Source organism: Alligator sinensis, unplaced genomic scaffold (genome assembly GCF_000455745.1).
Source record: "Alligator sinensis unplaced genomic scaffold, ASM45574v1 scaffold203_1, whole genome shotgun sequence".
NCBI classification, from domain to species: Eukaryota; Metazoa; Chordata; order Crocodylia; family Alligatoridae; genus Alligator; species Alligator sinensis.
Genome location: NW_005841949.1, coordinates 3,339,673 through 3,355,080, shown reverse-complemented (window position 1 = coordinate 3,355,080; position 15,408 = coordinate 3,339,673). Strand labels below are relative to the sequence as shown.

The 15,408-nt window shown below is 42.6% G+C and overlaps 1 protein-coding gene across 1 annotated transcript in view; it reads left to right on the top strand.

The window, feature by feature from the left end:
- Window positions 1-15,408, top strand: part of DRC7 (dynein regulatory complex subunit 7) — a 31,777-nt gene that overhangs the window by 15,849 nt on the left and 520 nt on the right. Inside the window, exons 8-18 of the mRNA XM_006020242.2 lie at window positions 47-175; window positions 1,644-1,716; window positions 2,866-2,994; window positions 4,471-4,599; window positions 5,580-5,806; window positions 7,202-7,417; window positions 8,411-8,521; window positions 10,047-10,157; window positions 10,639-10,833; window positions 11,202-11,341; window positions 12,641-12,921. Coding sequence (XP_006020304.1) covers window positions 47-175; window positions 1,644-1,716; window positions 2,866-2,994; window positions 4,471-4,599; window positions 5,580-5,806; window positions 7,202-7,417; window positions 8,411-8,521; window positions 10,047-10,157; window positions 10,639-10,833; window positions 11,202-11,341; window positions 12,641-12,734 — 1,554 coding nt within the window. The 3' untranslated portion in view covers window positions 12,735-12,921. The remainder of the gene's footprint in view (window positions 1-46; window positions 176-1,643; window positions 1,717-2,865; window positions 2,995-4,470; window positions 4,600-5,579; window positions 5,807-7,201; window positions 7,418-8,410; window positions 8,522-10,046; window positions 10,158-10,638; window positions 10,834-11,201; window positions 11,342-12,640; window positions 12,922-15,408) is intronic.

The window sequence follows — 15,408 nt, the reverse complement described above, 5'->3', positions numbered from 1 at the left end:
AGGAGAGCCCTTTAAAGGTAACCAGGGGTTGTTCTATATTGCTTAGGATCTCATCTTTGACCTTGGTAACCCACTGAGGTGGGAGTTCATGCTGCTGGGGGCTGATAAGCCTCTTCTGTTGCTTCCAAATGAGGAGGAGGAAGAGGAATTAGCTGATGAGGATTTGGATACTTTGGTAAGTAAACAGATTCTTTGTTTCCACAAGGATTTCTTGTTACAGGAGATGTATTCATGCATGCTACTGCCCCCTCCTTGATAGAATCAGAACTATTCCACTCTGTGTTAGAAATTCTTGTTTAGTAGATGCGAAGGGGACAGGTGCTTTTTTTCGAACAGGAGAACCTAAATTCTGTTCCCATTTCACTGTGTAATTACTAGTGTCTTCAGTATGTGGTCTAATGCCACCACTGACATCCTAGTGATTATATGTTTGTTACAGTACAAAGAACTTCTGAGCTCTGATAGCTGGGACTGATACCCTGAGCTCACACACACTGAAGGGCCCTGTATGAAACATTTAAAAATAAAATTAAATAAAATGAAAATAATAAATTTTACAAAACATCTTCTACCTGTCCCTCAGCAGCCTGGCTCCTGAGATGAAGGAATAAGGCAGCTGAAGGAAGAAATACAGAATCACAAGAGAAAATAATTAGAGTTAGTTAGCCATATTAGTCTGAAGTCAGACAGAAGGCAGGACAGAGTGGCACTTCAGAATCTAACTGGTTCAGAGGCATAAGATTTTGTAGGCAACAGCCTACTTTGTTAGATATAATCTATAGCAAGATGCTATCTGATGAAGCCAGCTGTCACCTACAAAAGCCCGTCAAGAGAAAATAATGTTTATGAAAAGGAACAACATCCTGGTATGAAGAACACGGGGTTATAGTGTAGGCAATATCAAAACATCCTAACCTTTTATCAGAACCTATTCAGAACATGCCCATCACCAGGATATCTGAGTCCCTGCCATTGATTATATAAAATAAACAAGCAAATCCTAGGTTCTAAAGAGCACCCTCTTCCTTTATCCTGTTATTTTTCTTCTTTTTCCACATCCACCACATCCATGTTAAATCAAAGAAACTGATTCTTTTAGGTAAGAGTGGGGCTCAGCTAGAGACAATGCACAGGGAACTTCCAGACAGAATGAACACAATAGTGCTCCTTAAAATATAACAGTCAGCTGTAGTGCAAAGATCTGAGATATTTATTTCTGAACCAAAAAATAGCGCACACTGCAACACTGTAAGGTCAAGAGTGTTCAGCCAACTGAGAGATTGCATTGACTACACAACCTGAATTATTTTGTATGTGAATTGTAGGTGGAAATGCTCAACTACATGTCTCATGAACCATGCACAGGGCTATGTTTCTGGGGAATACAACAGACTTCCCTCGCTTGCATAAGCCAAAATTTGCTGTGTGACTGTATCCTCAGGCAGTGTGTGTAACCAGCATGAACGATCCTTCATTGTATCACTTTTTCTCCTGGGAGTGGGTAAAACCTGGAGGAATCATAGTCTAATACAGTAACATGGTATTTCCAGAGACAAAAATGCCTCCTGTCGTAAGAGGATAGGTTGCCAGGTATATTCTGGTTAACAGTCACTTAATATAACATCAATGCTCTGTCTTGATAGGACAAAGAAGAGGAAGAGAAAGGTTCTGACATGCCACCATCCTGGGTAGACCCAATTCAGATATCTCTGAAAGGTATTTGTTCTTCCGTTATTGTATGGTATAAACATTTAGTGTTTTTGTTCAGTATGTGCACTTCTTGTATACCAGTCAGTCAAGCAATGAAATAGCAATAAATCAATACACACAACAGGAAGAAGGCAGGTTATTTAACTCCAGCAGCTGTATTTTGGCCCTGGAGAATGTTTCTGGAACTGAGAACATCTGTCCTTGCCCCTCCCCTGACTATGCACGTAAATCTGTTTTCTGTGTTTCCTTGCTAGCTGGGTGATTTCTGCTTCTGATTGTATGCTCTCCTGGTATTACCTAATATAGGCTATCAAAGCACAATCTGTTACTTCTCATTATCATAATGTCTAGTGGTTAAAGAAGCTGTTTATGAACTCTGGATTCTCTCCCCAGGTAACACACTAGGGGACTTAGGGCAGTCCCTTCACATCTCAGTGCCTCAGTTTCCTCCACTAAGATGTGAAGATTACTTTATGAAAAGGTTGTGAAATCCTTGGATGGAAGGTGCAAATTGTTTTTACTGGTCAAAGAACTTCCATAAAGTTAAAGGACTTGTAAATGGGAAATTCAGGGGGTAACAGAAGTTGTCCCACACATAGTCTCATCAGTCTTCTACAACTGAAAGGCTCTCCCATTGCTAATCTCCTCTGCTATCCAGTCACCAAGGACTATTACTTTCTTTTATAATCTAATCTAGTTATGTTTAGTATAACATGCATAGAGGTCATAGGATAGTATCAGTCAATACAATCCATAATATATAGTCACTGTGCCAACTATAGACCCTACTACTGTCAATGGCAATTGGATCAGGCCCAGTTCTTTGAGGTCCTGGGTGCTCTCAGCATTCACTCAAGTCAGCAAAGGGAGATCAGCCCCATACAATGTGTTCTGACAAAGCAATGTCATCAATCAGCCCCATACAATGTGTTCTGACAAAGCATTTTCATCCCCTTCCTCTAGCCATGGGAAGCATCAGTAATGGTCTCTCTCCAAAATAAGGATTTTATGAGTTTATCAGCTAATTTTGACATGGGAACCAATCATTCATACCAGGTCAGTGGTTTCACTTCAGTTGAATTCCTTTGGATGCTGGTATCCCCTGCTAAGGGCAGGAAATTCTTCTCACATAATTCTTCCCTTTGCCATGTGCAGAATTTGAGACCCGCTGTCCCCAAGGGAAGAAGGTGATCCATTACAAGAAGGCAAAGCTGGAGAAATGGGCACCTTACCTGAACAGCAATGGGCTGGTCGAGCGCCTCACTGTCTTTGAGGATCAAGACTGTAAGAGGGATGTATGGACTCCTTGAACAATTACATGACTGGGGCAGGTTGGGAATGCTACCAGGGCAACCATTTTTGTTACTGTTTCTTCTGTCCTTTTCCTCTCCTTTTGAAAATCATGGTTCTCCTCATGTGCTTCTCCAATCATTTCTTCACATTCCCTCACACACTCCCATACAAACAATAAATATTTCCAGGACTTTAAGAGATTCCTGCTGGAGTCTAGCTTGTCTTAGGGGATAACTGAGATGTTGTTCAGAGCCACTGATCAGCTTCTTATATCTTTGCCTGACTCAGGGCTGCTCTTAGTGTGTGGATACATGACATGTATGCTGTGGAGTAAAACCTGGGATAAATTACTCAGCAGTAAATTTACCATATTGTAAGGAGCAGGCACATGACCAGCTCTCCTAGGTCAGCTGCCTGAAGAAGGACCTTTTACAGCCACTGGGTATCAGGGGAACACCTTTACACTGAATAAAGGGCTACCCTGGGCTGAAATTTGAGTAGTGTAACCAACCTTGGTGGATTGTTAGCCCTTCATTTTCTCAGGTGATTTGTGTTGTGTCCATGTCCTTTTTCCTATGGAGTAAACTTAATTTGCGCCATAGTAAATATGTTGTAAGCCTGTATCTTTATTGTATGTCCAATCCATGCTAAAGTCAAAGTCGTGAATGCAGCTCATGTAGGCATACCCAAGCTAGCTTCTAACAAGCCAGCTTTGTAACTGTAGCAGCAAATAACTCATGTGAACTAATTGCTTTGATGCTCCTTCTACTTTCATGTGGGTCTTGCATCCTGCATTGAGCTCTATCCTGTCATGGCTATACTGTACCTTTGTTAGTTAGCTTGGGTATGTCTACATGAGCGACTATCGTTCCTTCCCTGCAGTGCAGACACCTATAATGCACCATGGCACATACACAAACCAGAAAGGAAGGAAATGTGCTGTGAGGCTGTGTCCTTCCCATAAAGCAAGTCTTTGCTGACTGATGGCTTGATCCTGCTGGCTGCTGAACATTCTGTATATGCACAAGTGCTGCAAACACTCAAGCATGTGCTTAGTTTGAAGCACATCAGCCATTCTAACTCTGTACATGCAGGAGCTGTGGGTTGGAAATTTTTGTATTTTAATTTTTGTATTTTAATTTTTATTAGGAAAAAGAGGACTGCAGCCACTCCATTTCCACTGAAGTTAATAGCTGCCATGCTAAATCCCCTTTCTGAGCAATTTCTTTTAGTTCAAGGCTTCTGATTGTTTTCCCTTACCTCTTGTGTAATGATCCTCATGGAGTGATCATCATAGACTCTTGAGTCTTGAGAAGCTGGTGGTGGCATAAAGCTTCCTAGAACTTCCACTGGGACTGTGTAGCTCAGTGTGACCCACACAATGACCTTATGCCTGAATGCTTTCATCTGACATCTAGAATTTCTAAGGGAAGTAAGGTTGTGCAAAGGTATTTGGTCTCTTGCTAGGTACCAAAGTACTGGAGGTGACGCAGTGGTTCAAAAACAGAGAAGACTTGCTGGAAATGAGACAAGTGAATAAAATAACAGAGGTGACTACAGAATACTTCGGCCCAGGACATGCATTAGGTCTCAAAGGTATACCAGTTCATCTTCCTAGCACTCTTAGTGATCTTAGAGACTCTTAGTGATCGATCATCCTTGATATAGCAGAGAGCCCATATAAATGGAACTACCAGCTAGAGGCACACTAGCATTTTCAGAACCTGGGGCATATATGCTATGAAGCGGTGTGGGGAGGAGGGGTGGATGCTGACTGCCAGAGACTGGGGCCAAGGGGAAATACCAAGCACAGCACTTTGCACCATGGCTGCTTTTACTATGGCATGGGAATCATACTGTTGTTTGCAGACCTAACAGTGCTAATACTGTGTGGCACCTTGAAGCATCCTTAAAAAAAGCTCATAGGACCCCTGGGTGCTATGGCACCCTAATTGAGAATCAGTGGTTTAAGGTATATTCAGATAAGTGGATTTTTTGGGTAAATGCATAGCCTTTTTCAGCCTCAAATGCTATGCACTTAAACAACACACAGTGCACTAAAATAAGCTAATGTAACCATTATAGTTATACTAGTATTGTTCCCTATATGGACTCTCTCATTCTTGTGTAAAGAGGGACTTTTTTAAATTTAATCTGTGTTTGGAAGAGGTTTATGCTTTTTTTTTTAAAAACACTGTTTTCCAAAATAAAGGAATGACATCAATACACCATGCAGCATCTTCCCACGCAGACTGTGAAGCTGCATAGTCTGCTATCTTTGGGGGACTGGAGTCAAGCCCTCATCTAGCCCTGGTCCACATGTGTGAGGGCATGTAGTGTCCTCATGAAACCTGCTGTCCCTCCCTGCTGCTGTCCATAGTGTGTTGGCACAGAGGACTGAGGGGGGAGTTACTCTCTTACTCTGCTTCTCAGGTGACTAGTGGGACAATGACAAAGAAATACAATTTGTCTTGCTTGGCAAGAGAGACAAAACTTTCCCATAAGAATGATATTTTGCAGCATCAGAGGCATTATTATTTATTTTAAAGCTCAAACAGGATCTCTCTCTACCATAGCCCATGTCTATAAGTCGATGAATCCTGAGACTGAGCGCACCATGGAGTTTTACAACGAGACACGTGTAGATGGCCTTCGGAAACGGGTTGAAAATGCCCATGAGATGACGGAATACTTTGCAGGGCGGTCAGACTTCCTCTACTACCGGCACACAAACTTTGGCAAAAGGACAAAGAGAGCCCAGATTCTTGTTGCCAACCCTGATGCGAATGCCAGGCCAATAATGGTATGCACTGGAAAGTAGCAAAAATGCTGGAGCTGTACAAATCATACTGATCCTATTCTCATGGTTTCACTTAAAGTTCACACATTTTCCCTTGGCATATATAGCCAAGGCATATCTCTAAGCCTTGTGTAGGTTCTCTGCCTACATATGGGCTTGTTTGACCCAGGATATCCTCCAAGTGGCCAGTTGCCCCAAATTCTATCCAGCAACCAAAATGAAACCACAAAGCTAAGTCTTGGGAAATTTGTAGCCAAGAAAATGTTTAGGGATGAGTTGGACAGAAAACTTTACAATATCCCAAAATTATCAGGTGGTCTTGTTTCTGTGGTCAAACCCCAGAATAGCTGCATTTGTGGTAAATATCCCACATAATACCACCAATGCCGTGACTTTTACTGTGTCTTGAACAAGAGGTCATGTAAAGCCACCACTGACACAATCATCCCTATCCATTGAAGGCACTTAAGAACGTGCTTAATGTTAAGTATGTCCTTAAGTGCATTCCTGAATTAGCCATCATTACAAGCCTTCTGCCTTTGATATCCAAAGTATCAAAACACGCAAAATACCTGGCACCTCATACCTTGACTGGACCATGGCCTTTCTAGTAGAACCAGGATTGTACAATACTTCCTTGGTACAGATTGCTAATGAGATGCCTTGGATCTATTCCTGGGGTGATCCTCCAATACAGCCCTTCCACTGCCTGAAACCAGCTCCTTAGAGTCATCTCAGTTAAACCTACCTTCCATCTCCTATTAAAGCCAGGTGTTTTAATGGAGGGAGAGCCCTGTGTTCCCTTAAAGAGCCCTTATCTATCTTCCTTTCCCCCTAAACAGATCTAATCACAGAGGAGGGGAGCGCTCAGAGCTGATTCCCTGAATTATGGATCACATATCCCACCACATAATATTGAGCCAGATTGTGCCTGATTCCTATGAGCTACAAGGGAAAAGTTGTTCCCCTTCTCCCATGTGTCTTGGGAAACTGGTGGTGGCATAATGCTTCCTGGAATTTGTGCTAGTATAGCTCACTTCAGCATGATGCACACAAGGGTCTTGTTCTTGAATGGCATAATCTGCTCCATAAGCAGTAACTATACTCATTGGTCTAAACAGCTCTTACTGTTCCTTTATGATCACATATGAGAAAAGTAGGACTATGGGCCTAGCAATAAAAGATGCTATATAGTCCTACCTTGAATACAGTTACAACCTTCAGAAATGTAGATCATGTTACAAAGAGAAACACATTAGATTTGGGATGAAATCCTTATTTTCATTATGGGATTTTTTTCTTCTACCTGCCTAATCCTAATCTCATCAAATTTTGTCATTTTCCTGTGCTGTCTAATAGGTTCTGACTTGGTTATATCTCATTTCTTACCTTGCCTAGCAAATCAAAGAGTGTTTCCATAGGAACCTAGAAAAGCCAGCTAATGAAGATGTGGCAGAACGCATCTTTATGATCTCTGAGGAGCGGATCCTGCTGACATATCACCTCCAGGAAAATTACATCACTGCCTCCAAGAGGGAGTTCATCAAACGGGCAGATGTGGATAATAAAGGAAACAAGATCATCATGACTCCAGACATGTGCCTCAACTATCAGGTATAGAACAAGTGTGTAAATTATTTGGAGCTTTCTGATCCATACAGACATAAGGGAAAGCTGGAATTCTCACTAAGATATGCAAAGACTCTAATTCTAAGGCTCAGACTGACAGTTCAAGAAAGGGAAGCTGAAACCCCTTTCTGTATTTTAGTCCCAGAAAAGACTAGAGATGAGACTAGAGATGAGAACACCAGAATTCTAGTTCTATCTCTACCATGAACTTGTGTGAGGCTATCACTTAAGCTGTCCATCCATTTGTCTCACTGAAAATTGAGATAATACTTATAGCAGAGTGAACCTTAATGCATTGTTCATAAAGCTCAAGATACTTAAGCAAAATGCAGTATAAAAGTGTCAAGTATTGTCATTTGGGTAAATTTTGGCAGTTACAGTGGAGACAGTCAACTAAAGTTATTGGTGTAGGTGACAGACAAATCGGGTTTGTTGTTAGAAGTCTACCTTGATAGTTCCAGTTCTGATGGGAATTTGGGAAATAGCGTGCCTAAGAAAATCAGGGGAATCAATCAACTTTGCTTTTTTACCCCTGTAAAAAAGATTTCCAGAAATATATATTGCAGTGAAATGAACCACCTAACTTGGGTTTCTAGCAAATGGTCTGGACTTTCTTAGCTTTTACACATCACTAGAGCAGTGTTTCACATGATCGTTTTGCTTTATTAAAAAAGTCTATTTATTTTTATTGGGAAGTGCAGGCAGAGATTCTGCCCTGTTACAACTTGAAGAAATGCCATTTTACCTAAATCACAGCAGCAGTGGCAGCAAAAAAGTAAACAATCTGCCGTCTGGTCCCCTGAAGTGTTATTTACAATTAACTCTTAGCCAGGGGCCAAGATGACGCAACTCTTAGCCAGATCCTCAAATTATGTAAATCAGCAGAGCTCAGTGGAATTATATCAGTTTATGCCAGCTGCATACCTGGCCACATATCTAGACAGTGATGCGATCTATCATTGGCATATTGGTGTTTAGGTGGGATCGTCTCAGGAAGACAAGAAGCTGATCCATCTGTACAAAATGATGTTGAAGCTAATGGAGGAAGAGAAACGCTTAAAGCATCAAGTCTGGGAATCTGGAACAGAGGTAATATGGGAAGTCTCTGAGCGAGTATGACAGAAGTCTGGACCTAAATGTAGCTAATTCATATCTCCACGTCATTCCATATCTTCATATATTATCCAGTAAATAAACAAGGATAAGTGTTCTGATAACACAATGCTGGTCTCTATCCTAAATTATGCAAATATGACTTCTTGAGTCATGCACCCAGTATACCCTGCTCCTGTTTTATAGAAAAGGGGATAATCTAACAGCAAAGGACTGCAATAAAGAATGTACATGGTGGAATATCTAGAAATACATCTGCCTTTTGTATAGCAAGATAGAAGGGAAGGCAAATAGTATCCAATCTAATTGCGAGCTAGTCAGAAGTATTGTACCTAGGAACAAGATACATAGAGGCATTTTAAGCACCTCATATGGGAGTCAGGTGGATTTTAAGCATGGAAGTAAAAAAAAAAAAAAAAAAAAAGCAATTCCAGAAGTCTTCACTTAAGCAGCCACAAAACCTATCAGGCACATAGACTCTATCAGTAAAGGCTACTGGAGCCAAAGATGAGAGTCACGCTTGTGAGGAGAACGCCCAGCAGCAGTGGGTTAGGGAATGAAGATGATGGAATCAGTCTGATGGCAAAGTAGGGGGCCACCAAAACCCTAGATCCATGTACTATGGCTCCATACACCTATAGTTCATAATGTTACCAGAGTATCTCAGTGGGATTAGAACTGCACCCTTCATGTGTTACTGTTTATTCTATATATAAAATGAACAAAGTGACATTTGATTAGGATCACAGTAGATGTTAGCATATTTTTAGATACAGTAGAAATAGTTGAGAAGACAATATGCCTAGTATCTAAACTGGGTATCTCTGGATTATAAAATCAACTCTTTCAGTGATTTCCTGTATGATATTGAGCAAGTTTGTTAATTCCTTTGTGCCTCACATTTTCCATCTGTGAAATGTGAGGCTTCTTTAATTTGTAAAGGGGCTTGATATCCTTGGATAAGAGGTACTGTGCTGTTACGTAATATTAGGAATAATTTATAAACATTTTCTGGAAATATATATTGCAGCGAAATGAACCACCTAACTTGGGTTTCTAGCAAATGGTCTGGACTTGCTGAGCTTTTACACACCAACAAAGCAGTGTTTTAGATTATTGTATTGGTGGCTTCTAGTATATAGCAGAATATATCAAAGCCAACACAGCAGTTTTTAGAATCAGAAGGAAGCTTATGATGTGAGAAGAGCTCTGGTTAATTCTATCAAAGATTCTATTAAAAATCTCATACCAAACTGATATTCTTGTGAATATCAGTTATTTCTCATGATCAGTCCTCTTTGAAAATGATATTATTTTGGTTATAGTGATGTAGCATCAGCATACAAATACAGGCAGATATGCCCCTATCTAAATTGTTTATAAGCAGATACAGTTGTACTTGCATACTTTTTCCTTGCTTATGCCCTCTTAGCAGAACAAACAGATGGAGGATGGTAGTTTGACATAATACAAGGGCATTTTTTTTCCAATGTTGCTGAAGGTGCTTGAAATTCTGAAGATCCGTGAGGAAGAGGAAGGAGCCAGCAAGCTGACTGTTTCCATTTATGACACAGAAAGAAATGAAAAGGGCAAAAAACAGCGAGAGGCAATGGTAGGTAGCCGCCTTTAATCACAAACTAACACAATGTGCTATCTCCAGTACTACAGTCAAGCTTTAGATGCAAAAAATGCGTGGAATAACCCAGAGTCTGCTGGTGTGATTGGATCAGTGAGATCTAGTTCAAGTTTTCCTAGAAGGGTTGGGTCCAGTGCTTATTATGTGTGGGCACAGAAATCCATCTCAAGAACTAAGAAATCCACTCTAGCATAATTAAAACTTCCTGGGCCAAAAATTGTATCTGATATAAATCAGCATAGCTCCACTGACTAACATTAAGCAACAGTAATTTATATTAGCTGAGAACCTGGGCCTCTGTCCCTATGACTTTGTGAAGGAACCATGTTATCATAGAAAAAAAAAGAAACAAGTAAACTTAACATGGTTTAACTGATTAGTGTGCTGTGGTTGTGCCTTGTCTGGGGATGTTTTGATTGCTGGTGCAAGAGTGGTTCTTTTCACTTTTACCCACCAGGAGCGTCAAATGCAAGAAGAGCGCCAGCGACAAGATGAGCAGGATCTAGATTACCTGGCACCTTTTATTATTCAAATGGGAAACACAGAGAAGATGACCAAGTGGCAGGCCCTACGCCTCAAAGAGGACTGCCTGACTGACTTCAAGTACCGTCTCATTGACAAGGCCAACATCATCCAACTTCGCTTTGAGAAGGTATTCAACCCTTTTCTCTCCTTAGTCCAGCATTGGGTGAGAGGCTGTTCTACCCTGTATGGTGACAACACAAAAGGTTGTCTCTTCATTATGATGGAAGGTAAGAAACTATGCTACTCGTTTCTCTAGCTAAGACGAAACATACATACACATACACACCCTCCTCCCCCCTTTAATGAGAGTGAAAAATGGGAAAACTGCTTTCGTCTTCAACCTAGTCATTTCACTCCACTCCCTAAATTTACTGTTCTATTTTCTCCTTCCCGCACCTCTGTTCCCTTAACTCTGAGATGCTGTCTTTTGCATCTGTCTCTCATGCTCTTCCTTGTCATCCTATGACTGATTTGCTTGCTTTTGTTCCCCATCAGGAGACACAGGAGTTGCAAAAGAAGCAACAATGGTACCAGCAAAACCAGCTCTCCATGACTGTGGAGGATGAGGAGGCTTACATAGCTTATTGCTCTGATGCCATGTTCCGCATTCGCATTCTAGAGATGAGGCTCAGTAGGTAAATAATACAGTACACCCTGTTATTTGAACCCCTCTGGAAAGCAGCTGCTATAAAGCCATTTGGACAGCTGAATTCATTTGGAACAGTTACAAATTACTGTACTGAACTTAATCATAGAGATACGGTACTGTATCAAAGCTTAAAAGAGAACAGTATACAAGGCCAACATTTACAGACAAGGCAAGACAGGGTGGCACCTTAGAGACTAATCTTGGAAAGGCACAAGCTTTTGTAGATGAAAGCCTACTTTGTGAGGTGTTATAGTAACTTGGGCTGTGCGTAGACAAAACAAGGGGCACTTTAATGAGGGTTAAATGCTTTTGCACTGCTTTAACAGTGTTGGTGTTTGCATGCATCAGCGGTGTATTGCACAGTAATTCCAACCGCTGTAGCAAATTCGGCAGCGTAATGCGACTTAAATGACTTGGGGTGCAGCAAACTAAAACTCCTCTGAGGACTTTTAGTTCGCTGCCCTACAGCCACAGAGTGAAGCACCAGGCTCCGTGAAGCTCAGGGACTCTGCATCAAGCCCATGCAGGCAGCCTGGCAGTAGCCTGGGAAGGCAGGCAGGCTCCACTCAGCAAGCCTGATTTCCTCCTCCCCACCCCAACCCGGATCCTGCCTGCCTGAGCTGCGCGGGGGCACGGTGCTTCCCTCTGCGGCTGTGCTGCTCCCTGGGACCGCCTGAGCTGGGTGCCACCTGGGGGGGGGCTGCCGTGGAGAGAAGCACCAGCCCCTCTTCCCTCCTCCCACCCCCTGCAGCCCAGGGACCATTCCGCCTGCCAACAGCTCACCCTCCCCTCCCCACCTCAGGAGAGGCAGATAAGTTACACAGGTGTACAGAACACAGGGGTTTAAAGGGCCCTAAATTGAATCAGTGTTTTTAAAAACCCATCACTTCAATTTAGGGCCCTGTTTCATCTACACACATCCATAGCTACTAACTCTCTCAACTTATGCACAACATTTATAGGTTACAATACTGTATCAAAATTAAGAGTAGAGATGTAGTACTGAATTAAATACAGCTTAAAATGAAAACAGCTTTTTACACAATGTCAAGAGTTTAAATCAGTAAAAAAAAAGTTGGTCTCTGGATAACCAAGGTTCTGATAATTAACAGTGTACTTTAACAAGGGTTGATTAGCACGATTAAGAGTCTACAAGTGGATAGTCACTGTGGCTTTCCACTTAAATTGCCTGGTAATTGCATCAATTGAAAATAGTAAATTTCATCTTTTATTATTGGATAAAACAAACCCATTTCTCTCTATGATTTCCTCCTCCTCATTTTAGGCACAAGGAGACAGCACCACAAAAATATATTGCACTAGAAGAAAAATTATGCAAGGATCCTCGCCTGTCTGAATATCTCAAACTTTATGCCTAATTGATTCCTTGTTTGCTCATATCAGTCACTGAGTATCAGAGCGCTGCCAGAGGGAAATGTGGAATCCTTTTCTTATCTGCATTCAACGAACCATTTGTTAACTGATTTGTATTTCCCCAAAGGCCTTTCTACAGCGTCTCCAGAAGCTGCTGGGACTTCTACCATGGAGGATATTACAAAAACATAAGTACCTTCATACTTACTTTAAATAGATCTTTGCACACAGGTTGCATTTTTTCCATTAAATGCTTTTGTATAGAGAGGTATATCTTTTGTTAATTATTTCATACTTGGTCATCTGCATTCTTGCTACCCTGTTGTTTTAAGGCCAACAAACAAATCAGTCAAAGGGGAAAACATTTGCCTTCTGATTCAGTTACATCATGGTCAAATTCTACAGTCAAAATGAGCCCTAAGTTTTAGCCTCTTATTTTGTAAGCTATGGATCAAGGTTACACATCAGGGCCTGTTGATTTTTTTTGTCCACATCTTGAAACTTGTTCTACGATAATACTATCCCTTGATATTAGCTATTTGTAAAGTTGATTCCCTTGAACTCCAAAATATTTTCTAAATATGCAAAAACTCATGTGCTAGCATTATTTATAACAAAACAGCAATTTTAACTATATATTTGCTTATTTTCCACAAATACAGCAATTCAGCAATTATCATTACAGCTTCCAAGTAATTTCAAAAAGGTAATAAGGAATATTATTGAGCCCAATCACTTTTATTTGACTGAAACATATATACTAGGGGTTTTCAACCTTTTTGGATCAGTATACCCCTGGTGGCCAGATGTGGAACAGGGGGTGATGCCTGCGCAGCAGCACAGGATGGTGCATGGCAGCGCTTCATCCCCACCCACCCGCCTGTGTACACCCACTAGGGCCTTCTGCATCCCCCGGAATAACGGCCACAAGTTGACAGAGAGCAGATTTAGAGTGGACGTTAGAAAGAACTTCTTCACAGTAAGGGTTGCCAGAATCTGGAATGGGCTTCCAAGGGAGGTGGTGCTGTCTCCTGCCCTGGGGGTCTTCAAGAGGAGACTGGACAAGCACTTAGCTGAGGTCATCTGACCCCAGCACACTTTCCTGCCCAGGGCAGGAAAGTGCCCGATGACCTACCGAGGTCCCTTCCAACCCTAACATCTATGGATCTATAAATCTAAGTACCCCCGCCTGACAACCCCTGAGATATGCAGTTGTTTGAAGATACTAGGAGTTGGAGAATCTACCACTTAGTAGCTTGTTCCAGTGCTTAATCACACTCTCATTTCCAATTTGAATTTCTCTAGCTTCAGCTTCTACACATTGACTGTTGAATCACTGCATCTCTTCTGATGCAAGCAACAGTCACTCCTGCATGTTCTGTCTGTCTTATGACACAACTTTGGCTGGCAACAACACTGACAACACCCTGTCCCTTTCACTGCTACCCCCATTTTGACATCGAAACATACTCCTTTGATCACAGTACTTTTTTTTTTTCTTTTAACACTACAGGCCAAATAAGGAAAGAACACATTTAAAAGGACTTAGATATGTGATGTGTATTCAAGTCAGCAGGGCCTCACAACATTTTCATGAAAGAACCTAAAATTTACACAAAAGAATCCTAGGAAATAGTCAAAGCAACCTCTGATTATCTTCTTGAACTCAAGGCACTTTGGGGAGGTCTCAGAGGAATAGAGAACGGCAAATATAATGCCTATCATTTTAAAAAAAGGGGGAAGGAGGATTATTTGGAGGATGATAAACTTGTCAACCAAATTTGATACCTAGAGAGACAGGAATTAAATGAGAAACAGTCCTTTTGTACGCATCTAGAGGATAACTCATAGGTAAGAAACAGCTAAAATGGACTCGCCAAGAACAAGGACCAAGGCAGCTGAGAGCGGCTAGAGGGCGGGCGGCACATGTGGCACATCCGAGTTTCAGTGAGAAGCCTTCGGACGCGGCCCCACAAGAAAGTCTCAAAAGGAAACGAGGGACACATGGTGCACTAGAAGCAGGCGTGCCCCCGCGGCCCGGCCCGGGACCCATCGCTGGTGGCGCTGCGGGACGGGGCCGCCTAGAGGCAGCACCCTCCCTCCAAGTAGCCTGGGTCATTCTGCCCTAATCTAACATGGCGGCGAGATGGCCACACAACTTCCCGGTCTCTCTCTCTCTCCTTCCTCATTGGCTGCGAAGTGTGTGTTTGGGCGGGGTTGGCGGAGAGGTGGGTGTTGGGGGGGGGGGGGGGGGAGAGGGAGAGACTCCGTTAATAAGCGCTGCTCTCAGTGGTCACAGACGCCGCAGTAACTAAGAGGCCCAATTCAAACCTTTATTGGCCTCGTCGCTCCGTGCGGGGGCGGGTTTTAACCATTGTGCCCTCTGATTGGTCGACGTGACTGAAAGAGACGTCTGCACCGCGGCTCCTCACTGGTTGAGGAGTGGCGGGGATGGCGGTCCGCTCTGATTGGTGAGACTGCTTCCCGTGGGGGCGGGCCCGGATGCAGGCGGTGCGTGTGATTGGCGGAGCTCGGGGAGGGCCCGGGTTGGGCCCGAGGTTTGTTGTGAGGGGCCGGTTGTCAGGCAGTGTCCAATCAGTCTGGGGGATGGGAGCAGGTGGGCGCCGGGAGCGGGGAGCCGGGCTCGGGGGGCGCCGCAGGGAGGGGGAGGGGCCGTGC